General features: G+C 42.9%; 1 protein-coding gene across 4 annotated transcripts in view; it reads right to left on the bottom strand.

The window, feature by feature from the left end:
• itpk1a (inositol-tetrakisphosphate 1-kinase a) overlaps positions 1 to 26,769 on the bottom strand; it is a 208,558-nt gene that overhangs the window by 10,009 nt on the left and 171,780 nt on the right. For all 4 annotated transcript variants that reach the window (XM_078562187.1, XM_078562189.1, XM_078562188.1 and 1 more), the window contains 5 exons: positions 26,154 to 26,252; positions 24,170 to 24,210; positions 9,865 to 10,030; positions 9,226 to 9,293; positions 6,114 to 6,276 (listed from right to left, as the gene is read on the bottom strand). In XM_078562187.1, the coding sequence (XP_078418313.1) occupies positions 6,114 to 6,276; positions 9,226 to 9,293; positions 9,865 to 10,030; positions 24,170 to 24,210; positions 26,154 to 26,252 (537 nt within the window). The remainder of the gene's footprint in view (positions 1 to 6,113; positions 6,277 to 9,225; positions 9,294 to 9,864; positions 10,031 to 24,169; positions 24,211 to 26,153; positions 26,253 to 26,769) is intronic.

Here is a 26,769-nt window from a genome sequence, read left to right as displayed (position 1 = left end):
GTGGGAACCACAATGTGTGCAAATTAGGCCTGGTCGGAGCAGGTATAAACTTTGTGGAGTTGTTTGGGTAGGTAGGGTACCCTTTTGGATGTGATCCCGGGACACCTTTGGGAGAGGTCAGGTGCCCTTTAGGATTGTCAAAAGTAGACATGAATGTGCATATAAAGTACATAAACTCATTGGAACTGTCAAGCTCATTGGGACTGTCAAAAGGAACTATCAAGCTGACAAGCCATTTAAAACTTCTGCCCTTTAAATATTTGAAAAAAATAACAGCTGTCTGCTGTTCTTTAAAAAAAAAAATCCGTGTTTGCTATTTCAGTCTGTTGACATAAACCTGGGGGATTACTGGATTAGTGCTTTTTAACTAATTTCACAACCTTCCATCATCACAGTGGGGTGCCTCTCAGTTCACAATTTGCTTGACAGTTCCAAGTGGTTGTAGACTCTTTGAAGTGGGACTATGAATTCCAATGCTTGCTTTTATAAGGGATTTTAGGAAGTTAAATGCATTAAATAGGTTTTTAATCAATGAGTGTGTTTTTTTTTTAAATAGTGAATTCTTAAATAGACACTTCACTTTATCTTGTCTCAGCATTGTTCCCGAGGTCTGCTCATGGTGGTTACTGGGTGAGTTGGCATTGAAGGTGTAAGGGCAAAATGTGGTGGATAGAGGGCATAGGTTGGCATGGAGGGTATGAGAAGTCAAAGGGAGAGTGGGTGGGGGACATGAGGTGGCATAGATTGGCATGGATGGGCATAGGGAGTGTGTGGAGATATGTGGGTGTGAGGGCTAGCGGGCTGTTTTTTTTTTAAATCTTCCACACAGTGCCAGTGCACTGAGACAGGTCTTCCGCCCAGTCTGCCTCCTCACCTGGTAGCCTCTGCACTCACTCTGGGGTCGCCCGCCACAATTTCCATAAACACCCAGTTCCCCCCACCGTCCTGGACCGAAGACCCAACCTTCCGGGGCACTTTCTCCCGGGTTGAGTTTGCGAAGCCGGGAATTACCCCAACTCTGCATTCCTGACCGGGAGTGAAAATCCTGGCCTTAGGCTTGTTGTTGCCTCTTGCATTCACCATTTCAGCATTAACTGGGGTTTGTAATCACGGACCAGATTTATGCTGACGAATTCGACAAATTGCCTTCTGAGCTCGATAGAACTGTTTTCCAGCACCCTTTCAGGCAGGGTATTCCAAATCCTAATCACTAATTCCATAATAAAAGTGTTCCCTCGTGTTGCTTCTGGTTGTTTTGACAATCACCTTTCTTTTGGCACTGGATGAAGTGGCATCTGTGAAGAGTGTCATAAGCAGATGGAATAAAAAAAACAGAAGGAGCATTTGACATAGGCTGTATGAAACTGGAATTCCCACGACCCACTAAGGTCTCCTGTGCGTGGGTGGGCAGGTCCAGAGACTGTTGATCTTCAAAGGGTGGATGTGAAATGCAAAGATACAGAAGAATGGGACCAATTCATCAGTTGCAGAAAGTGATAACCACACAAATGTGTTCATATATTGCAGTTTCCAAAGGATTTCTGTGCCAGTACAGCTGAAATTCAAAAAAACCTACAGGATGCAAAATATCATCCTCTGAAAGTCAAAGTGAGTCCTCAAACCAATCTAGCCAGTTCTGACAGTGATAACATTCTATTTTGTCTAGAACAAACTTGAAAATGAAGGATATGTAAAAGCAAGCATCCATTGTAATAAGCCCACTGCTGCACTGAATATCAAGCCCCACCCGCCGATGCAGAATTGAGGGGCGAACCATTACCATTTAAACTGGACATTTTGGGAGTGAAGCAATATTAAATCTGAAATAGTGCCATAAAAGAGCATCTTTTATTGAGAGGCAGTTACGGGGTCTGCAGCTATCATCAACATTATTGAAAGAAAAGGTCTGGACTGAATTGCATGATCATGGAGAGAAATTACATATTTTAATGTATTCAGTAAAATCTGGGGTCTGAAAGTGGATGGGAACGAAACTACTCCAGTTGAGGCCGGGAATTCAGAACTCCCACCGGAACACAGCGGTCACAAGAAGTCAGGGCTGTATGAGGGAGAAACTCTCTCATAACAGACAGTGAAGCTCATTAAAAAGGACTCACAGAATTCAAGCTCCTGCAAACAACTGCATATCCCCAAAAGGATGAGGCTGTCATTTTGACAAGAGCTGTACAGCAATCTGAGAACAAACTCACTGCTTTCAAAGGCATTATGCAAAATTCAAAACACACATATGTAGGGAACTAGCAAAGCATCCTCCAGAGTATTACTTCAGCTGGTATGCAAATGCACTTAAGCAGCTTGTTCACAATGGGAATGACTGCACGCTCGAACATCTTTATTTCCTCTGTTTCCCAGGCTTTAAGCGATGTTTCTACAGTTAAAGCTGCGGAGGTCACATAAGCTGCTATTCCATGGTGGATTCAGGCTGATTGTAAAGGTGCAAATGGGTATAGAACTCTGCTCCCTGCACCCAAATTTACTTAATTGTATTTAATTTAACTTTACAATCTTAACCGTCTTACAAAGGAGATTTCTGTATTCTTGCCACTTTTTCTCTATTATGTCAATAATGGATTATCAAACACCAAGTGTATTCATTCATTCAAATGTTCTGCTCAGCTAGTGCTTTGGAGGCTCTTGTAAAATCCACCAGAATATGAAATCCACTGGAATAACAAAGACAACAGTCGCTTGTATTAATGCAGCACTGCCAGCATAAAATTGTCCAGAAGTGCTCTACAGACAGGCTGATTAAAAACAGATGTCAAACAAAAAAGGGGGAGATTCAGGAGGGGGTGACCAAAAGGTTGTTCAAAGAGGGATTTCAAAGAAGGAGAAAGGGGTCGAGGGGCAGTGGGGAAGGCAAGAGAGATCATTTCAGGCAGCTTAAGGCATGACTGACAACGTTGGGGCGAAGGAGGCAGGGGAAGAGGAGGGATGTGGAAGACAACGGAGTCAGAGCAATTGATGGGAGAATACAGGCCGGAGGAGATTGCAGAGATAGAGTGGGGCAAAACCTGATGTGAATTTAAAAAATGAGGACAATGTTGCGAAACAGATTATCGGCTACATCCGAGTTTCAGAACTCTAATCAAACAAAATAATTCAGGATAGATCTTAAAATGTTCCTGTAGTCAAATGGGAAGCAGACTTAAAGTATGAAATGGGTTTAGCTGAATTATGACAAAATTCTAAAACTAAGGGGAGAGAGTAGACGCTTAGTTTTTTTTTGGTGCTTGCTGTGTGCTCTAAATCCACTGGCAAACAAAAAGTTTGCTAACAGCACGGTTATAAACTACTTCAAGAATTGAAATGTATTTGAAATGGTAAAACATATTTGTTGTCGGGGTCGTCTTGCCCATCGCCTCCTTCGGTCCTAATTGCAACTCTAGGGTTTTATTCATATTGCTAATGATGTCTGTTCTCTTTGCTTGGATGAAAAGGTGGCCTCTTTAAAAAAAAATATATATGCCAAACACACTAGCTGCATATCATACATTGTGCATACAAGTAGCTTTATTTTTCTAAAATGTGTAGGTCCACATTTAATCCTCATAAATAGAAGATAGGCTGAATTAGACAGGCTGTCCTTCTGAATGAATAGCCATATTTTTCTTTCCTGGGTTATTAGAACTCTCCACATCTCCTTTTATATAGAAAAGAATTATTTTAGCAACAAACTTGAAACACTCAACGTGCAATGTTGTAGGCCATTCAACCCAAAAAGGTCCATGGCAGTGTTTATGCTTAACACAAGCCTCCATCCCACCCTACTTCATCTAACCCCACCAAGATATCCATGATATCTTTGCAGGACAAAAAACATGACACATGGTGACGTGGGGTGGGCGTCCCGATGTCACCCTGCATCATTTAGATTTTCAGTTCGGCAGGTGGGTGGGCAGCACACCCACCAAACTGTCAAAGGCCTATTAAGGCCGTTTAAAACCTAACCTTAAGTTTGGCGGGCAGGTGAAGAGCCCAGGCGGCCTTCACATTTTTCATGAAACCTCATCCACGGGTGGGATGAGCTTTCATGAAGTGTTTTAAAATCTAATAAAAATTTATACATTTATTCTTTGACATGCCCCAGCTCATGTGATGCTGTCACACGAGGGGACAAGTTTTAAAAGCGTTAAAACCTTTATTTAAAGCTTTAGCACTGAAACAAATCTCCCTGAGGCACCTCCATGCCTTGGGGAGATCTCTATGTCCTCACAGGGAACCTCCGAGGGATACCCACCCACCCCCACTACCCGCATAGGGAGCACTCAGCACTTCTGGGTGACAGTAACACTGGGCAGGCCTTAATTCCTTAAATCGGCCCGCCCATGTAAAATGGCACAATCATTTAATTACAAATCAAACTTAACCACTGGATTCCTTTCCTAAAAGGAAACCTCCTTCCTTGACTCAAGCTTTCACAACTTAGGGAAGAACCTTTATCCATCTTGGCCTGAGTCTGAGAAGTTTTCTCCAACAAAGATTGATTTTGACCGAGACCTTCAATTGAATTTTCCACTTCATCAGGTATGTCTGACTTGGATCTGAGCTGGTTTCAGGCACAACTTGTGTTGGAGTAACTATTGGTATTCTACTCATATTCCAGCTATCCAATTCATCAGACTCATTTGATTCTTCCCAACTCCCTTCTTCTTCGTGAACCTCTGAACCTAAAACATTATCTAAATGTACAAAACTAACCTTTCCACTATCAAACGCCTTGACCAAAGATGTGCCAGGACAACATATTTTCATGACCCTTCCTGGTAGCCACTTCAACCATTTATGATGTTCTTTCATCTTCACCTTCTGGTTCAACGTCAGGCTTCTTTCTCTCACTCCTCCCCCATCATGACACTCTGCTTGAATTGTTCACCATCTACTGACTGTGCTAACTGTGGCTTCAGCAATGAAAACCTTGTTCTATGCTGTCTTCTAAGAAACAATTCAGCTGGCGGTAGTAGTGTGGGATATGTTGCAACAAACAAGCAAGACATTTGCCAGTTTGCAATTCAATGACATGTGAAACTTCTTCCAATTTGTACCTAGCATCTTCTTACAAATTGCTAAATGCACACTTCTTGTGCTCTGCTGCTTCATTCGAAGCAGGATGATATAGTGGAACTCTAGTGTGTGTTTTACCCTGTTCATTCTCATGAATTTTACAAATTCTTCTGAACAAAACAAAGATCTGTTGTCAGAGATAATTTCCTCTGGGAACCCATAAACAGCAAACAAACTATCAAAATATCAAGAGCTTTGCTAGTTGTTGTTAAATTCATCAGGGACCCCTCAACCCACTTTGAATGGCTATCACAATGAATCAACAGAAGCCAGAAGATTTGGAAGGAATTAAACTTTCTCTTCTAGAACAAGGGCAGATTTGTGCTATTTACTGCCATGAGCTACAATACTGGTGCAGGGCAACACTAGAATCTATTGTATCAAGTGGAAGTAGCTATCTTGCAGAGTGTTTCCTAGATGACTATGCAAAGCACATTCTGGTGAAAGCAAAGGATGTACAAAGAGCAGTTGATAGCTTTTGGAAGCTACTATACACTGCTAAAAAGTTCACACTGCTTGGCATACAGCCAGTGACATTGCATATTGAAGTTTGTGAAGAGAAAACAAAAATTGGCCCAGCTGCAAAATGGGAGTGTGCCACAATACAGTATTTCCAAAAAATGCCTTGAGAATCTGAAGCTGTTGAGGCAAAATTACAACGTGTTGCTGGAGTTACCTTTGCAGTTCAAGTACCCAACTGAACTAGTTTAATCCTGTTTTGGTTTATATACATACACAAATGACCACAAGAGGGTGCTTTTACAATATCCTTCTATTTCTAGCTTTTTCATATGTTTATCTAGTTTCTCCTTAAATACATTTATCGTAATTCACAGGATTTGCATTTTACACAAGAAAAATAAATGCAGAGCAAAACATTGTAAGAACTTCAGCAAAAAATACTTGCACTTAGAAACTTTGCCAAACCACTGGACTCTCAAGTATGCTAGAAATATTGGTGACTTGGAGCTTGGATTTAAATTATCAACCAGCATTCTCTCTTTAAAGGAGCAAAACAAGCTGTTTACCTGGGAATGCATTAATATCGATGACAGCGTGTTGGCCAGTCTGGTTATTGATGATTACGTCAATGCCGAAGAGGGATACGCCAAGTGCTTCACGCAGTGCCCTGGATATTTTTCTGATAACTTCATCGCTTGGGGGTCTGAAGACACCTTCCACTACATCAAGCTGAAAAGAGCAAAAAAAACCCACAGTGGATTCATATGGTTGTTTGTTAATAGGAAAAAAAAATCCGAGGTTTTCCTGACACAATTTCACATTTACAAACTAAGCATTTGTCACACTTTTACATAACAGAAGATGCCTTAAACAAGAAGCATCAACCACTTGAATAAGCAACTATTTTTATTGTGCTACTTGTCATGTCCCAGTATATTCTGAATTTTAGACTAATTTTTAAGAATTGACCACAAAAGGCTATAAAAGATGGATCACCTGACTTCTCTTGTGGATTGAAACCAGTCCCCAGTCACAAGAGGGAACGAAAGGAACATTCACCACTGATGTTGTATCAATGCCTTCCCTGAAACTAACTCAGGAGGGTATTATCAATTGAATGGGTCTTTCAAATACAAAGGCACTGGCTGTCCCAAACTCTCATGGTGTGAAAGGCACTATGCAGAATGTAAAATTGACCTAACCACCAACATCACATGATGAGACAACCATACTTTGTTTGCTTTTAAAAACAGCAGCAGCTGTTTTACAGACAGATTTCCACCAAAAGCCATTGAACCAGCTGCAAGTGATCCAGGCAGCCAAGGTAATAAACGGCAATACCTTGAAAGTGGGAGAAGGACTCTCCCCAGGCCACCTCCCCCTCCCCAAACTGTTCCAACTTCGAGTTCACCTGAGAACCAACCACCTGGAAATTCAATTGCCAGAAACCTTACGGAGAATCCTCTGCTTTACAAGACCTTCAATTCGACTAAAGCATCAACTAATCCAAAAAATTCCAGGCTGCCACGAAAGAGACATAAATATAAGTTGCAACTGTTATGTTTTATCTTCATCTGTATCTAATCTTTGCGTGACAGATAGTGTGGGCGAGATCAGTGATTGAGACATCATGTTTTAAACATCCTAGGTAAATGTGTGATTATAAATAACCTTTGTTTTTAAAATTCACCAAAAGCTTGCTGCTGGAATTATTTAATTGGGGCCATCACTCTGAGGGTAAGAAAACAGATAGCCCCTTATGTATAAAAATACTGATCTTGGGCAGAAAAAAAGAAACAACTAACTTCGGTCCGTAACATACTTGTGAGACTGCAAGCAGCTGAATTAGCAAAGCCTAAGGCATCTCACAATCTTTAAAGAATGTGTAGGAAATTAGGTAGTCACAAATTTGGACAATCCCAGTGACAAAGGATACTTCTGGGTGAAGTGCCTTGCTATTTATAGCTTCGAACAAAGGGATTCCTTCACTGTAACAATGTCAGAATCCTGGAACTTCCTTCCTAACAGCACCGTGGGGCCACCTTCACTACACAGGCTATAGCAGCTCAAGGTGGCGGTGGCTCACCACCACCTTCTCAAGGGCAATTAGGGATATGTAATAAATGCTAACCTTGCCAGAGGCACCCACATTCCATGAATTAATAATAGGACAAAATCTTTTAACGAGCGAATTTCTAAGAGGTCGGAAACAAATTAAACTGCAAGTTGTAAAAATTGACTGCATCAACCTCGTTTGCATTGAAAGTTGTGATCATTTTAATTCCGTGTTTAGCTTCGGCTTTCTTGGTACTTGTAAGGGTTTATCTTGCTTTTTGCCTTCCCCATTGGGGAAGAGTGGAATTTGTAGCTGAGCGACACATCAGAGCTGTTAAACGATTCATTTGTTTAAAGCGCTCTGTGCCTCAGCTGATAAGGTAACATTGAGCATTGCACAGTCAGGTGTTCAACAATCCAACATGGCAGGTGGGTCATTAGCTCCCAGTGCCACCCATCAATGGTGGCACTGAACCAGTTAATCTAAATACAGCAACAAAATCTACACTGCACCAGGATTCAACCAGCCCTGCTCAGCAGATGAGCTAATTATTATCTGGTGGTTTTGCTTTTTCCACAGCAGAAGCATGTCACATCCTTCAAAAGAGAACTCACTGACAAAGCCTTAGCAACCAGCCGCACATTTCAAAACTAAAATTCATACCAGTTCGAATCCCATTATGCTTTCTTTGATGCAAAACAGGGAGAACTGCAGTAAAGCTTATCTCCAGTTTTCCATCAGTTTTAAACAGCCTTTTCTAAACAATAGTGGAAAACAGCCCTCTCTTGGCCTTTCAAATCACCTCTAGCCTGCAGGCAGCCAGAAGCAGTCACGACAATAAAATTAAGTAAAGGGCATGAGGAGCCCTGTGTCAGTAATGGAGAAATGGCTTCCATTTCACACTAGAACAAAATACTTAACTGATCCTATAATCCCAGGACAGGCACTGTTATATGGAACATCAGCTTGACCCTGCATGGGCACCCATTCATTTGCTTATCCAGTAGTTTGGCAAAGAGATCAGAAAAATTTAAGCCTTCTGGATGATCCCTGCAGGCCCACTTAGTTGCCTGGCCTGCAATTCACAGGTCAAACAAACATTCCTCGTCAAACCCACAGGGCTCCTTCCAAGCAGTGAGCACTGTTGCCACTTGGGCTTTCAGCTCCATTGTAAAAGTTATTTGTCGGTTGCAGTGCCAAATACCAAATGGTCAACTTTCCTTTGCACCCGCACAGTTCATACGTTGACAGGGGCTCTGGCTATGATGCAAGCATGCTGTGCTTTCTTCACATTTGCACACACCGAACAGAACGCGGCAGAGGTTCTCTTAACCTTTGTATCATCAGGTAGGAAGGAAGCTATGGCAGATGCACAAAGGCTCATTTCTTCCACACCCTGCTCCTGCTTCCCTCCATTTAAAACACAATTATATTTATTCTCAGGGGGTCTCTGGAAGAGTTAAACCAGGAAATAACTATGGTATTTCGTCTTTTAACAGTGTAACTTCCGCAAAGAGAAGTATAGGAGTTGGAGGGGGCGGGGGAAAGAATGGGGGTGGTGGTGGACGGAAAAGAGGGTGTTTAACTTCAAAAGAAAATATAGGTCAAAGGTTAGTACTTACTGCCGTTAAATCAGAAGAGGACTCTGGTTTTGAGACATTGTGACTGTTGAAGAATATTGTTTTTCTGTCTGCAAGCAATAGAAATTTGGCAAAAATTTATATTTATTCAAAACTATTTAAAGGGATAGTACATCATAGATACAACTTTTTTTTTAAAACATAGAAGAGAATAATATATTCTAATCCCTTCACAGGTTTTTTTTTAAATTAAAGGCCAATCGACTGAACTCCAAACCCAGCTGACCATGCTCAGCATCTAAGGTATATCTCAGCAAGGGATTGTGAATGGAGTTAGGACAAAGTGTCCCGGACACTATCCTCTAACATGAAAGGAGAGAGATCGGAGTGAGAACATAGCATTCCTGAAACTTAGTCTGGCATTTTCTACATTAAGGATGGACTGGATTTTTACCTGCACCTTGGGTGAGGTATCTGTTTGGTGGCATGAAGTATACTGGCTTACTAGACCCAATCAGGGAAAGAACATTAACAAGTTCATTCTGAAACAAGGCTTTTAGTGAATAGACTGGGTGTTTGAGGGTTCAATTTAGTTCAGAAAAATTACTAATGGGCAACTCGGGTGTGCTGGGTATGGGCCGGAAGTGAAATATTTCTCACCACGTCTCTCCAGCGACTAACCTGAAACTCCCCTGGAGAAGTTCTTCAGTGACGGCCGTTCAACCACACTGCACGACTCTCCAACAACAAACACCTTGTAGAGAACTGCATTGTGGTTTATGAAGCTCTGGATGACGCACTGGGGCTTTATGTCTTTCAAGCCATCTTCACTGAAAATAATTGCCATCTGTGGAAACAAATAGTCCGCATCATATATATTGTATGGACCATCCATTCCAATTAACTCATTCTTTCTTCAGATCTCAAATCTATGGTAATTTGTACTTTTCTCAGATCTTTTCTACTTCTTACAGTCTTTTGGTAAATTACCATCACCCAAGCCCCATTTATGGGTGCATCTTATCTGCAATCAATTTTGGTTATATCTTACACTTTTGGTTTTAGCCATTTGCCTGTGTTTCACATTAATACAAGTCACGGGTTCATAATTGGGAAAGAAAGAATTTGCCTTTCACGCCTTCGGCATGTGTCAAATTTTGAAATGTAGTCACTGTTGTAATGCGGAGAAACACCAGATTTTCACATAGCAAGCTCCAACAGACCACAAGCGGTTAGGTAAACCAGATTAACCTGCTCTAGCAATGCTGGCTGAAGGTAAATATTCACTAGAGCACTAGAAGAATCCCCCTGCTCTTCAATTAATTCCACTGGTTTTTTTTTCACCTCCAACCAAGGGGCAGACTGAGCCTCTGTTTAATATCTCATTCAAAAGACGGCACATCCAACGGTACTGTGAAGTGTCAGTCTAGATTAAGTGCTCAAGTCTCTAGTGTGGGCTTGAATCCACAATCCTCTGACTCAGAGGGAAGTGTAGCACCACCGAGCTACTTCTCACACAAAAGAGTACACATTTAAGGATGAATATTTTGCCTCTTTCTAAAGCACATTTTAAATTAAAAGGCTCCCTCTTCTATATATAAAACTTTTTAGCATCCTTCTCTCTTACTCACTACACTCTAGCTGTGACTGGTAGACTGGATAGGGCCCTGCTCTCAGAAATCTAAGACAGCCTGTGGCATGTGGTCAAGGCAGGTGAGCTAAACCCCCAAAACCCGAATTCTCTCTCTACCCAATTCTGATCAGCCACACGCATTTGTTGATGGATGAATTCTCTTCAGATTTTAAAATATACCTTTTTGAAAAATAAAAATCACACAACTTCTTGCAAGTACAATTTTTCCACAAATTTAGGCCAAATGTCAAAATAGATCGAGGCTGAAAAACCCACAGTAGTCTTCCAATGGACCCTCATCTTCCCTGAGAATACTCATCCTGCCCCCCACCCCCACCCCACCCACCCACACACACACACACACACACCGCACCTCAAACTCTGAATTGAAACAGAACATAATAAAGTGAGCATGGGGTTCGTTGTGCAATGTTCCATCAAACGGCCAGCACCAACCCAATGAGCCAAACTCAGTTTCCTATGGTCCTGAGTAACTCTCTTCCCTTAGATTTCCAGGCGAGAGGTCAGCACCATCTCAATATCCCATTTCTGGCAATCCCTCCAGCTGGCTGCGTTGTTCTTTTGGATTCAATACAACTGATTTCTTGGAATTCCTTCTAGTTTGTCAAATAAATTTATGCTGTTGGATTGGCCAATTAACTATCATTACAGGCTGTAAAATGTCATTATTACCTAAATTCAAAACAAACAGTTTTTAAAAAAAAATCCTGCAGCACATTTGCTCATTGCCAACATTTTCTCAACATCGCTTTGAAATGGTTTTCATTTTTGCTTGAAGCGCAAAATGTCTATGCGCAGCCAGTTCCTGAGGAAGGCCAGAAATGCCCAACTCATCCAACCTCCAACACTCCTACCCTCTGTGAGAGGGGCAAAAAATTCAGACTCGATCAGACTGGGAAATATTTATCGACATACGAAGATACTGTCCCACGCTCCGTATCAAGGGAGTCAAATGGTGTGGGGGACAGACAGGGAAAGTGGAATTGAGACTATAACTAGGCCAGCCATGACCTTATTGAATGGCAGAGCAGGCTCGAAGGACCAAACAGCCTATTCCTGCTCCTGTGTTCCCATCAGAACAAATTCCTCCCTTCACAAAAAAGAAATTGGCCAATGCAGTTACTTATTTAGATGTGAGATTTTTTTTCCAAGGAACCCCTTCTTGTTTACCCAGTCAGCACATTTCTTTGTGTTTTTGCTGATATGCAGCATATTGTTGACTGGGAATCTAGTGCCATCTGGAGGCACGTCCAAGAGTTACACTCACCCATTTTGAAGCTGGGAGTAAGGGAATTTACATTGCGGATTTCTGCTATATCAAGTGCCCAGCCAAAAGCATACGCAAGCCCCTGATTGTATCATTTACCAGAGCAAATCGCATATTTCTACATAGCCATTTGCCAGCAGCCGCTGCAATACCCTTCTGCAGGTAGGTCTGATATGCAGCAGTTAATTGTCCAAAAGATTACACAATAAAAACAGAAAGTGACAGAAAAACTTAGGAGGTATGGCAGCGTCTGTGGAGAGAAAAACAGGGCTAATGCTTCGAGTCCAATATGACTCTTCTTTGGAACGCCATATTCCTTCCGGATAGCTTCCGTATTCAAAGAATCATCTTCCTCCATTTCCATCACCTCCAGCATGATGCCACCGCTAAACACACCATCTCTTCCCCTCCCCCGTTAGCATTCCAAAGGGGCCACCCCCTCCACGACACCCTGGTCCACACCCTCTATCACCCCCAGCAGCTCAACACCTTCCCATGCAATCACAGGGGGTGCAACACCTGCCCTTTTACCTCCTCCCGTTAATTCTGCTTCTTCTCCACAGATGCTGCCAGGCCTGCTGAGGTTTTCCAGCATTTTCTGTTTTTATGTCAGGCCTCCAGCATTTGCAGTATTTTGCTTTTATACACATGCTCCAAGTTGGGTGTAGTGTGACATCAGGACTTCAGACGATAAAAACGGAAGCAGAAGAGGGACAGCAATCCAGAGCACTGTGACAATTTAATTCTACAGACGCAGGGCAAAACAGCAAAGATCAACAAGGGGTCTCCAACTATCTCAAACTTGCAAGGGTTCAGGGATAGTCAGGCTACGCATGCCTGCAAATCTGAAGAATTTGGATGAGACTGATGCAATAAGGAAAAGACAAAATAAGAAAATTTCCTCTAAAATATGGCTGGGCTCTATTCTACTCACAGCACCTCACAGTAATAAAGTATTAGAGTGTCTTTGGTTTTAAGACAACACCTATTTAAAGCTCGGTGAACATTTTCACAATCCTCTCGAGTACCAGTAAAATATAGATTTTAAATTGCTGATACCCAAAATACATCAAATTTTACTGGATTCATAAGCACCAGGCTTAGAGGATCTAAGGTGTTCATTAAGGCAAGTCTATAGGCTTATCAGGGTTTTATTCACAACTATCTTTCTCTCAATCACTAAATGAGAAATGACAGGGATTTGATTCACCATCTAAAGAATTTTTGAGGCCCCTTCTCAAAGGGTCATTCTTGCTTTCAGGCATCCTACACAGCCTGAGGCATTCTACATTATGTCACAGTTAATTGGAGAAAGTGATTCATTGAATGGTATTTTGAGAAAGCCCTGCTGGTGGGCATTCATAATTGCCTGAGGCAGCGTCACAGTTAGAAGCCAGCACACGCAAAGCCCTGGCGGAATAGGCCTACCATACTATGACAATAAATAAACGTGACAGACTTGCGGCCTTAACATAAACATGTGCGCGGAAAACTGTCCTTGCCTTTCTGAAATCAACTATAAGCACAGTGTTGCCTTTCATGTACAATGAACGTGGCTCTCCTCCTGTCCCAGATCTTGTACAGCTGCCCCTCCTAATGTGTTCCTGAAAAACAGTGTGCTAAATGAAAACATGCTAAACAAAATCACTTTCCCATAAGAAGGCACATAAAGGGTAGATTACGTTCCTGACCTCTAATTTTTAGATCAAAAACCTGTTGACTACCTTGAACCTAACTGGCCCAAAAATCTTCTATCTACTTAACCGCCATTCGCCACTTCCCACCTGCTGTCCCTTCCCTGACCCCCTTTCCGGACCCCTTGCCACTTCCCACTTGCCTCGCTGCAAGGGCTCGGGAGAGAGGCAGCAAGTGGGAAGCGGAAACAGGGCCCAACAGAAATACTGACAGCATGCGCAGTTACAATGCGGTTCTTAGCACATGCACAATAACCACAGTAAACAGAGGCAGATGACACAGCTGGCACTGCTATTTGACGAAGTTCCATCATTTACAAACCGCGTTAAAACAAAAACATGTTATCAGAACAGACTTTAAATGGGGGATAACTGCAATAGTTGGGAGTTCTATGGTGATTGAGGGGCTGCTGCTCGCCAGACCACATGCACTGCCATTCAGTGGACTGACAGAACCCTTAGCAAAAGGAAAACATTGCAACTGAGCAAATTACCATGGGATAATAAAGTGGAGGAACTGAGTTAGACATACGATGATTGAATATTGCTATATAGCACAAGAGTATTCCCACCTGGAAGGACAAGGGCATCAGATGCATAGAAATCCCATCACCTCCAAGTTTCTCTTCAAGTCATCCACTATCCTAACTTGGATATTTATTGCCATTACTTCGTCTTTGCTGGAGCTCGCTCCTGGACAGCACTGAGTTGACCTACACCACATGGAGTGCAGTGGTTCAAGAAGACAGCTCGCCACCAGTTTTAAAAAGTAACTAAGGATAAGCAATAAACGTTGGTCTTGCTAAAGATGTCCATAGCCACAGAATGAATTTCTTTTAGAACTACAGTTTAAGGGGTTTTACCAGAACAGTCTTACTGCCATTTTTTTTTTCTTTAAAACATCACAGGACATGCTTTGCCTGAGGGGGTAAATAGGTAAGTTGCTCATGGGGCTTCTCCAGCTCTGCTCTAGAGTGGCTGTGACAAGGGTATAAGTGGTTGAGATAGTTGCCCAGTGGCAATTTTTCCTCCGCTTTTCTGCTCCTTCTCCTTGCCGAAATCCCTGGATTTCACACTGCAGTTCGCCACATCACCAAGGCCGAGTCATCATTATGGGATGGCTATGATATTGGGGAAAGAGTCACATCACGCACTATGGCTTCCATTAACTACCATAATAACAAACCTTCGCTCCCAAAATGATCAAAAAATAAAACTTTCCACAAAAAAATGGAAACCATTAAACTAAATTAGAAAACCACAGTAATTTTGTGGATCTAAAACCACACTGGCCCCAGGCAACAGCAGGCTTTACAGTATCACTGGCAGAGGACTGGGCACAGGCTATCTGTCTAACATGGTGCATAACATAATATGCAAGAGAAAAGAAAATACTATAAAAGGCAGCCTAAACCTCAAAAACTGATATGTTTAAATCAAAAATAGACTTCACTGTGACCAATAGTGTCTAGTTTTCTTTCCCCACCCTGTCCCTCTCCCCTTTCCCACCCTGTCCCTCTCCTCCTCTTACTTTGGTCATTATTTATGTATATGCTCCCAGCTTCCATTCTGTAACTGTTATTTATGTAACTGTTTGACACACAGCTCAAGAAGGGGCAATACACCACAACGATACTGATGGGGGCCGAATTTTAATAACTGACTCTCTCTTCACTGCTTTCCTCCCTTCATCTAGGCTTTGAACAATCCGAAATGTTCTGTTCTCTCCCCCGTGCCCCCTCCATATCACATGAAACAGCTGAGGGTTGGCGATCTGAAAGGATGGTGAGCACGGGGCTGGTGCAACCATTCGACAAACTAGGCAGTTGCCTAGGGCGGCAAAATTTTGGCGGGGGTGGCAAAAAGCTGGCTGTTTAAAAAAAAAACAGCTAAAAGTCACCTAGAACCATAGAAAAGTTACAGCACAGAAGGAGGCCATTCGGCCCATCTTGTCCATGCCAGCCCGAGGACACCCAGGTGCCCTTTCTAGTCCCACCTTCCTGCACCCGGCCCAAAGCCCTGCAGCTTACAGTTTAGGTGCAGATCCAGGTACTTTTTAAAAGAGTTTAGAGTTTCTGCCTCTACCACCAACTTGGGCAGTGAATTCCAGACACCCACTACCCTCTGCGTAAAATAATTCTTCATGTCCCCCCTACACCTTCTGCCACTTAACTTGAATCTATGTCCCCTGGTTCTAGAATTCTCCATCAAGGGAAACTATTTTATCCTGTCCACCCTATCCAATCCCCTCATAATTTTGTACACCTCAATCAAGTCACCTCTCAGCCTTCTTTGTTCTAAGGAAAATAACCCCAACTGATCCAATCTCTCCTCGTAGCTACACTTTTCTAACCCTGGCAACATTCTTGTAAACCTCCTCTGCACTCTCTCCAGAGCTATTACATCCTTTCTGTAATGTGGTGACCAGAACTGCACACAATACTCCAGTTGTGGCCTCACCAGTGTTTTATACAATTCCAACATTATATCCTTACTTTTATATTTTATACCTCTGCCAATGAAGGAGAGCATTCCATATGCCTGCTTTACAACCTTGTCTACTTGAACTGCTGCCTTCAGGGACCTGTGTACTTGTACGCCAAAATCTCTCACTTCATCTACCCCTCTTAGTATATTCCCATTTATTGTGCAATCCCTGTAACAGTTTGACCTCCCTAAATGTATGACCTCACACATCTCTCTGTTAAAATCCATCTGCCACTTTACCACCCACTCCACCAACCCATCTATATCGTTTTGGAGATTATGGCTATCCTCTACACTATCCACTACTCGGACAATCTTTGTGTCATCTACAAATTTCCTAATCGTGCCCCCCACATTCACGTCCAAATCGTTAATATATAACACAAACAGCAAGGGTCCCAACACCGAGCCCAGTGGAACACCACTTGGGGCAACTTTCCATTCGCAAGGGCATCCATCGACCATTACCCTTTGTTTCCTGTTACAAAGCCAACCTTTTATCCAGTTTGCCACATTACCCTGAATCCCATGGGCTTTTACTTTCCTGATCAATCTGCCATGTGGGACTTTTTAAATGCCTTGCTAAAATCCATGTACACAACATCCACTGCACTACCTTCATCAACCCTTCTTGTCACTTCCTCAAAGAATTCAATCAAATTTGTGAGGCAAGACCTTCCTTTAACAAATCCATGCTGACCATCCCTGACTAGTCCATGCCTTTCCACATGGCAGTTAATCCTATCTCTCAGGATCGATTCTACTAATTTGCTCACCACCGATGTAAGACTAACTGGCCTATAATTGTTTGGCATTTCCTTTGATCCCTTTTTAAACAATGGAACTATGTTTGCATTTCTCCAGTCCTCCGGTACCTCCCCTGTATCTAGTGAAGATTGGAAAATCATCCTCAGAGCATCTGCTATCTCCTCCCTGACTTCCTTCAGCAACCTCGGAAACAATCCATCTGGCCCTGGTGACTTATCAACTTTCAAGGATTTCAACCCTTCGAGTACTTCCTCTCTTTTTATGACTATCTCGTCCAATATCTCGCAGTGTTCCTCCTGGACTACGATATCTACATCCTCCCTTCCTTTGTAAACACGGAGACAAAATATTCATTCAAAACCCTTCCCACAGCCTCTGCATCTACACACAAGTTTCCATCTTCATCTCTGATAGGTCTCACTTTTTTCTTAATTAACCTTTTAGCATTAATGTATTGGTAAAACATCTTTGGGTTATCTTTAACTTTACTTGCTAATCTTTTTTCATGCCCTCTCTTTGATTTCCTTATTTCTTTTTTACTTCATCCCTGCACGTCCTATATTCATCTAGGCTATCTGCAGTGCTCAGTTCTTTGTGCCTATCGTACGCTTTCTTTTTCTGTTTGATCTTCCCCTGTATTCCTCTAGACAACCAGGGAGGTCTAGATTTGGCAGTACCACTCTTATTTTTGTAGGGGACATGTCTACTTTGTACAATTAGGATCTCGCTTTTTAGTGCTTCCCACTGGTTTTCCACTATTTTATCCTCCAGCAGTGCTGTCCAGTCCACCTCAGCCAAGAAATCCATGAAGCTGCCCGAAGGTTGGACGGAAGCAACAGTTACCATTGGGAGCAACTGTCAGCAAAGCTGACAGTTCTGGTTTTCCTTCAAAGCCAGTTTAGCACGAAGTTGCCCAAAAGGAAGCAGCAGTTCCCACTTTCAGCAAGTCAGTTTCTGACAGTTGCTGAGAGTGAGAACTGACTACAGAGCTGTGATTGGAGGATCAACAGGTACAGGAAAGACAGAACTGTTCTTCCAATCACAGATCTCTCTCTGTGTGGCTTTGTTGTGTTTGAAGGAGTTACCTGCTCTGTCACAGCTTCTCACGCAACATTTGAACATTTTGGAAAAGTCGAATGAATGCAGGGGGCGGTAGATTTGCAGGTACATGTTAGCAGCGTGGAGGAGGCTGGAGCCAAGGGAATGGGGGGGAAAAAACTTTCCAAGGGAAAATCGGCAGAAATTAGCATACCACATCGGGGCAAAGAGAGAGAGCGCTGGTTCACCAATGTCCTTTAGGGAAGGAAACCTGCCATCCTTACCTGGTCTGGCCTACATGCGACTCCAGACCCACAGCAATGTGGTTGACTCTTAAATGCCAAAAACGCCAGGTGCCTAAGAGTTCCACGTTTCCAACCATTCAGAAAGCTGCTGAGTGATTTCACGGTGATGTGGCTGTTGAGCAGGTGAATCCATGAGTGGCGCCAAGGGAACATGATGCTGCAGAACAGTGGGAGGCTGAGACTGGAGAGTGAGGCCAGGCAATGGAAAACAACTACCCACAAGTGTGACAATTTGAGCAGCTAAGGGAGAGTGGGACCAATGCGGAACAAGCATTAGGGCCATTTTACTGTATTCACTTTTGAAAGTTAATTAGCGAGGGGGAGGGGGGTGTGCAAGGCTAAAGATATGCCAAGGGTGCCCAATGTTCTTGTACCAGCCCTGGTTGAGTAGGCTCTACTCAAGAGTGCAAGGCCCACGCATTTTCCAGCAGAATGCCCCAACAGTGCATCGTTCATTTTTACTATTATGCTTTTTATAGCAGTGTGTTCACTCCCCTGGTTTTAGGAATGCAGAAAGCATGAATGGGGCTATTCAACAGGACTGCCCGAAAACACAACAGCAACAATACATCCCTCACAGTTCGTGCAGGACAAGGAAAGCTGGAAGGCAGCAATAAATCTGTCCAAGGATACGACGTCTGGAGGCGAGTGAATTCCCCTGGAGGGGTTGACAGTGGAATTTGCAGCTCAAGGTTGGCACAACATTGAAGCTGGAGTTGAAGTCTCAAATCAAGTGCCAGCGTTATCAGCAGTAAAATTATCTTTAAAAATTCCATGGTCTGTACAAAGGATTCAGAAAACCTTTGTATGCAATGATAATGCTCAGGGCCTCGTCATATCCTGTCTTGAAACAATGTGGTGGATTCTAACTCCACTCTCTTTCATCCTTTTTTTTTTAAAAGGTCAAAAACTCTTGTGCCTTTAGAATGTTGCTATAGATTTTACATCATTTCCAGTGAACAGCTGGGCAAATGAGGGAAGCTCAGTCCAAGTCCTCGCAACCAGCTTCGTGCTGGCCAATAAAATTAAAAGACATATTGGCTGCCAAATGTCTTCACGAGTTCTCTTCTTGCTCAAATCCCTAACGCCACAACACTGGCGACACTTCATATAAAGTACCGCATTGGTTGTAAACTGCTTTTGGGAGGCCCGAGAATCATGAAAGGCGCTATACAAATTCCTTGCAAATCTTCGAATGTGTTGCTGCCTTCCAAATCTGTGCCCATTTTTCTCACAACTCCCATGTTAATCCATCTAATCATAGCCAGAAAATCACTTACAATGGCATCTCTTCCTGCTCCCCTCCAGTGTCCCCCAAGAATCTATCCTTGGCCCCCTCCTATATCTCACCTACCTGTGACATTATCCATTAAGTTTTCACGTACATGCTGATGGCAACTAGCTCTATCTCACCACCACCTCTCTCAACTTCTCCACTGTTGCTACATTATCAGGCTGCCTTTTTTTTATTCATTCATGGAATGTAGGTTTCGCTGTCTGGGCCAGCATTCATTGCCCATCCCTAGCTGCCCTTGAGAAGGCGGTGGTGAGCTGCCTTCTTGAACTGCTGCACTCCATGTGCTATAGGTACAGCCACAGTGCTGTTAGGAAGGGAGTCCCACGATTTTGACCCAGCGACAGTGAAGGAACAGCGATATATTTCCAAGTCAGGATGATGAGTGACTTGGAGGGGAACTTCCAGGCGGTGGTGTTCCCATGTATCTGCTGCCCTTATCCTTCTAGGTGGTAGTGGTCGTGGATTTGGAAGCCGCTGCCTAAGGAGCCTTGGTGAATTCCTACAGTACATCTTGTAGATGGTACACACTGCTGCTACTGTGCGTTGGTGGTGGAGGGAGTGAATGTTTGTGGATGTGGTTCCAATCAAACGGACTGCTTTGCCCTGGACGGTGTCAAGCTTCTTCAGTGTTGTAGGAGCTGCACTCATCCAGACAAGTGGGGAGTATTCCATCACATTCCTGACTTGTGCCTTGTAGATGGTGGACAGGCTTTGGGGAGTCAGGAGGAGAGTTACTCATTGCACAATTCCTAGCCTCTGACCTGCTCTTGTAGCCACAGTATTTATTTGGCTAGTCCAGTTCAGTTTCTGGTCAATGGTAACCCCCAGGATGTTGATAGTGGGGGAATCAGTGATGGTAATGCCACTGAACATCAAGGGGCGATGGCTGGATTCTCTCTTGTTGGAGATGGTCATTGCCTGGCACTTGTGTGGCGCCACCATTACTTGCCACTTGTCAGCCCAAGCCTGGATATTGTCCAGGTTTGGCTGCATTTGGACATGGACTGCTTCAGTATCTGAGTTGTCGTGAATGGTGCTGAACATTGTACAATCATTAGCGAACATCCCCACTTCCGACCTTATGATGGAAAGAAGGTCATTGATGAAGCAGCTGAAGATGGTTGGGCCTAGGACACTACCTAGCTGAGATGACTGACCTCCAACAACCACAAGCGTCTTCCTTTTCCTTTGTGCTAGGTGTGACTCCGACCAGCGGAGAGTTTCCCCGATTCCATTGACTCCAGTTTTGCTATGGCTTTTTAGTGCTACACTCGATCAAATGCTGCCTTAATGTCAAGAGCAGTCACTCTCAGCTCACCTTGGGAGTTCAGCTCTTTTGTCCATGTTTGAGCCAAGGCTGTAATGAGGTCAGGAGCTGAGTGGTCCTGGCGGAACCCAAACTGGGCATCAGTGAGCAGGTTATTGCTAAGCAATTGCCGCTTGATAGCAATGCTGAATACCCCTTCCATTACTTTACTGATGGAGAGTAGACTGATGGGGCGGTAATTGGCCGGGTTGGATTTGTCCTGCTTTGTGTGTACAGGACATTCCTGGGCAATTTTCTACATAGCCGGGTAGATGCCAGTGTTGTAGCTGTACTGGAACGGCTTGGTTAGGGGCGCGGCAAGTTCTAGAGCACAAGTACTATTGCCGGAATATCGTCAGGGCCCATAGCTTTTGCAGTATCCAGTGCCTTCAGCTGTTTCTTGATATCACGCGGAGTGAATCAAATTGTCTGAAGACTGGCATCTGTGATGCCGGGGACCTCCAGAGGAGGCCGAGATGGATCATCCTCTCAGCACTTCCGGCTGAGAAGTCTGAAGCCATTGTTTTCAATCACTACTCCAAACTCCATTGCCTAGCTACTGACTTCATCCCTCTCCCTGGCAACAGCTTGAGATTAGGCAGTTTAATTCTGGCCTCTTCAGCATCTCTGAATTTAGTGCTCCATCATTGGTGGCTGTGCATTTCATTGCCTTGGGCCTAAACTCTGGAACAGCCGCTCTCCACCTTGTTTTCCTTCATTAAGACATTCCTTAATATCTCTCTCTCTCACCAAGCTTTTGGTCATCTTACCTAATATTTCCTTATGTGGCTCGGTGCCATATTTTGCTTTGAAAGGCTCCTGTGGGACATTTTATTACGTTAAGGGCACTTTATAAATATAAGTTGGGTATTGTTATAAATGCAAGTCTTTCTTTATTGTCAATGACAACAGTAGGTGAGTGAAGGAAGTTGTCCACTAGCTTCCTGCTCGTTCAAGGTGGGTAGTTCACATCAGATTACTAGTGACATTGGCAGAGAATGATCTGCATCCTTTCAGATTATTTAGGTTCAATATGAGTGTTGTCTCAGCACAGTGTGTGTTATTGGGTTTTCAGCCTTCAGGCAGTACATATTTGTACATTCCCTGGTAATCTTACAAACAAGCCCATTTTTGGAGCTTCTGCAGCCAAATCAAACATCCAAGCAGGAATTAAACAAACCCTCATCCATAACAGTGGCTCCTCAGAGTCTGTTTTAATATATTGTAGCTAACTTTTCAGAAGATATAAAGGTTTCCAGAAGAGATGGGAGTGCTGTGCACACCCAAACAGTATGCTTTGTTCATCAATGCTATCAAGCGAAGATGCATAATGAATGCTCTGCTACTTTACGTTTGATTTGAGGGCTATCACAGGAACTATTCTTAGATTTGAATTGGGCTTCATCTAATTAACTGTAGATAAAGAATTGGCGTTTGATGTCCAGATATTATTCATCGCCTCCTGGATCTCACTAGCTTAACAACAGAAGTAGCACTATTTTAAGGAGAAATATCTCCAGGCCTTCAAACATGCACTCTAAGGAATTGGAAGTTCTTAAAGGGCAAACTGAAATCAACCCCAGCATTCCATGAGAGAATGTCAAGAGTGCAGTAAGATGTGCTTAAGAAGAAATTGACTAGGGCAAGTGATTTACTGCTCAGAGCCATTTTGGTCAGAGGCTGGTATACAAACTATCTAAGCCTCAGTGAAAGCTTGCCAGGGTCTGTTCAGATTCTTACACCTCATCGTCACTGGTTTAGAAGCAATACGACCTTCACAACTAAGCAGGAAGATAAGATGAATCAAATACGATTCTTTTAAGAATCGCCGCCTCTGTCACGTTTTGTGCAATATTGTAGTGCTCGGGCAACAATCTGCCCTGCAAGGAGCAAGAGTAGGAATTTGTAGGTATTCTACACCAAATGGCTTGGCCTAATGATGGGTAATACTTCCTTTATTGTAGGAGTAACCTCTTAACCTTTGCATAAACTGTAGACCTTGAATGCAATTTTGACTGAGTGATAGGCAAAATGGACAACACTGGATCCACTGTGTGTTACACAAATCTCACCATTTTCAATTCCATCGATTCTAATTAAGAGGCATCATAATGGCTGATCCAATAACATTCGTCTCACAATATCACTCAAAGTCTACATTACCCAGGCCCCTCCACCTCACCAGCCTTGTTTGGACAGCTTAGCTCAGTTTGTCAAACTCTTGCCTGAATTACAACAATCTGGCTTTGACCCCCAAGCGAGGAAATGAGTTTATAACCGCTGCTGACACCTCAGGGCAGAACTGCGATGTCTGAAGATTCTTCATCTTCAAGATGAGTTGTTGAAGTTCAGGTGGAAGTCAAACCTCCAATGGCACATTCCTCCATTAACTAGCAATGTCAAAAGTAAAATAAATTAACTAAAATGACTGCTCTGTGTACACGTACAACAATTACTGCAAATGAAAAATAATTCACTAGTGTGCAGATCATTGAGATGTTGCTGACAGACACAGGACACTATACGAATGCTGGTTTTTCTTTTTCTTTTAAAACCTACATAGCTCTGCCCACACTACAAATGAATGTTTGGAAACTTAAACAAATCTCATCAAAAGCTGACACTCTTGTAGTTCTCGGAAAAACCGAGTTTGCCTGCTTTAGTCTTCAATAACAACTGCACAGGCGACAAGAGCCAACTGTTACTAACTAGTCTTAGACTTGTGATTGTAACAAGGAACATGCATTCAGTGCTTTAACGTCTATAAGTTCTGGCAATATTAGTGCAAACGGCGAACTGTGTATGCAACTTCTGTTAACAGGATGTTCATGATAAAAAATGAGTCAGGGATGGTTTTAATAAATATCTCAAAGCCCACCAGTATAAAAATAATCGTCAGTGAAAATGCCTCTGGACAAAATGGGTACTGCTGGGTTCATCTATCATTCATGATTGAGTTACAAGCAATAAGTTCTTCACGATTATATAAAAGGATCAAATGGATCAATTACGGATTCGAAGAAAACTCTAACCAGAATCTTTCAATTCTCAAATGGTTCATACATGCAAAAGCACATACAGAAATGAGGGCATTAAGTAAACCTGGTTTCGGTTTAGTGTAGCTAAATTATTTCTTACAAATCTTGTCTCATCTCTGTGTTGTTACTCACCTCATGAGAGTTGGTGCCGTGTGCCACTCTAGTTTTGCAAACTATGAAAAGAAACAAGAGATCATTAAAATGCTTGGAGTGACCAAGACAACAGCCTGACAACCCTGCCCCCACTTCCTTCAGACTAACTTGTATGAAGATAGGTTTACTTGCAGAAACAATAACATTGTGCAGTTCCATGCACCAAACTTTGGTCCAATTAGTCTGGTCAGCTGCAAGACAGATCAACTAGGAAATACACAGCGGTGACTAAGAGGAACCAACAAGCATGTGGACATAAGATTACATGGGATATACAACAGAGAAACAGGCTAATAGGCCCAACCAGTCTATGCCAGTGTTTATGCCTCCTCCCATCTTCCCTCTTCTAAATTTATAAAACCCTCTAGTTCTTTCTGCCTCATATGTTTGGCCAGCTTTCTCTCAAATGCGTCTACACCATTTGCTTCACCCACTCCCTGTGGTACCGAGTGCCACATTCTCACCACTCTTTGGGCGAAGATATTTTTTCTGAATTCCCTATTGGACTTCTTAGTGACTATCTTAAACTGATGGCCTCTAGTTCTGCTCTTGTCCACAAGAGGAAATGTTCTCTCTGTATCCACACTCTCAAAACCTTTCATAACTAACAATCTTTAGGTCACCCCTCTGTTTACTTTCCCCAAGAGGAGCAAGAGCCAGCCTCTTCATCTTTTCCTGATACAAATACCCATGCATTTCTGTAATCTTCTCTATACCCTTCACAGTGCCTCAACATCCTTTTATAATATGGAATATGAAGGAGCCAATATCATCCCAAAGAGGCAAAGTGGTACAAGAATTCCTGTTGACCCTAACCATGCCAAAGGCCAGGATTGTACCACTAGGGGAAAACCTTGGCACAGTTCCAGGCTGGCTGCAGACTGTACCAAAATACCAAGAGGCAAGTTGGTACAGTGGAGGGTCATTGTGGAAGCTCCCAGACTTTGCTGTGTTGTCAGGAGGAATAAGCCACTGCATCTGAGAGGTTTTTTGCTTTTTTTAAAAAAATAAATGAAACATTTAAAATATCAGGAGACAGGTCAACAGAGGTCACTATCAGCCACCTCTTAGGGAACAGTTATTGAACAATTGTGACAGGGGCCTCGACACAATCGTCTATCTATCCCCTGAGCTTTGGGATAGTGCATGGCACTGTGGAGAACTGAGGGAAGGGCGATCTAAATTAAAATGAAGTGTTAGCAGAAATAAGCAGACTTGGATTGTCTCATTATCTCAGATGCTACAAGTCTCAAAGGGACATAACTTTCAGAAGAAAACAGTTGGGGAGAGTGGCACTTTGTACAGTGGGACTCTGGCCAGATGGTGATATGACGTGAGGTGGTTTGTGTCCGTGACCACACAGATCAAATTTTAGATCGTAGCCAGGGCTAAACAGGGGCAAGTTAAGGGCAGGCACATCCGCATTAAGAGGGAGGAACAGAAGAATGAAATAAAAAGCAAGAGGGCATCAAGTGCTCACAGGCTACTCTCGTGCTCTTTTTTTTAATAAAATGGCTGTAAATTGGGACCAGATCAGCCACACAATCGGCTGGGCAGGAGGAGAGGGCAGGTGGAAAGCTGGGAAAAATATATGGCAATTTTTCAAAAGCAACATTTTTAAATTCTAGAAGGAACTATTTCCGAGGTTGTCACGCAATGGTGGGACAGGACAAGACAGGGTAGCTCCCCCAGTTTTTCCAGAAGATAGGCAGCTACATTTTTACAGGCCTCTTTGGCAAGTCTACTTGCTGTACTGCTTCCAAAATAAAATCACAATTCATGCTCTCCTTGTATAGAAGCAGCCACAAGACGTTTATTACAATCGCCAAAGTCCACTTCAAAATTCTTATAGGAAATGCTTGAACTGATTTATTACTTATTTGGGGCCATTTTGTATCAAAATAGGAACCACAGTAAGTCCGCAGCTGCTGCTTGTATATTGCTTTAGTTTCTAAACACTTACTGAATGGGAATGTCAGCTTGTGCTTCTCAATCTCTGCCATAGTGTCCTCCCCGCACTGACTGCTGAGTTCCATGAAGGGAGGGGAACAAACTCTTTCATCTGCAAAAGAAGAATTCAATGATTTCAGCAGAAATGTGCTCACATGCATTGAGCTGTAGCGCACTCTTTAACAAACCTTTTGGCAAAAATCTTTCACCCATGTTCATGAAACAAGTCAGTAAATTGGGGAGAAAACACAAAACAAGGCATTGCATCACTGCTGCATATCATGACAAAGGAGGTTACATAGAGATTGTTCCTTCTTGGTACCAAGGACACTGCCTTCAACATGTTCTTCACAGTAATATTACTTTGGCATTATGCAGAAGAGTATATTTAGAAAGCTGTAACTTTGTAACAGTTCATTGCTCAATTTGATAGACATTCAGATATTTTTACAGTTCCAACAAGCGTGGTGGAGCTTTAATGGGAACGGCATGGATCAGGAATCAAATTAATGAACCCAGAGCCACAGGCCCCACGATTAGGATTTTAAATCAACCAAGGAAAGATTGGCTGCTTCTCACTAGGGACAGGGGGTGAGAGAGAGGATCTCTTCATGTGCATTAGAGATCAA

This window comes from Cetorhinus maximus, chromosome 18 (genome assembly GCF_964194155.1).
Source record: "Cetorhinus maximus chromosome 18, sCetMax3.hap1.1, whole genome shotgun sequence".
In the NCBI taxonomy this organism is placed as follows: Eukaryota; Metazoa; Chordata; class Chondrichthyes; order Lamniformes; family Cetorhinidae; genus Cetorhinus; species Cetorhinus maximus.
Note: the sequence above shows the minus strand (reverse complement) of the source record. Positions and strands in the feature narration are given on the sequence as shown.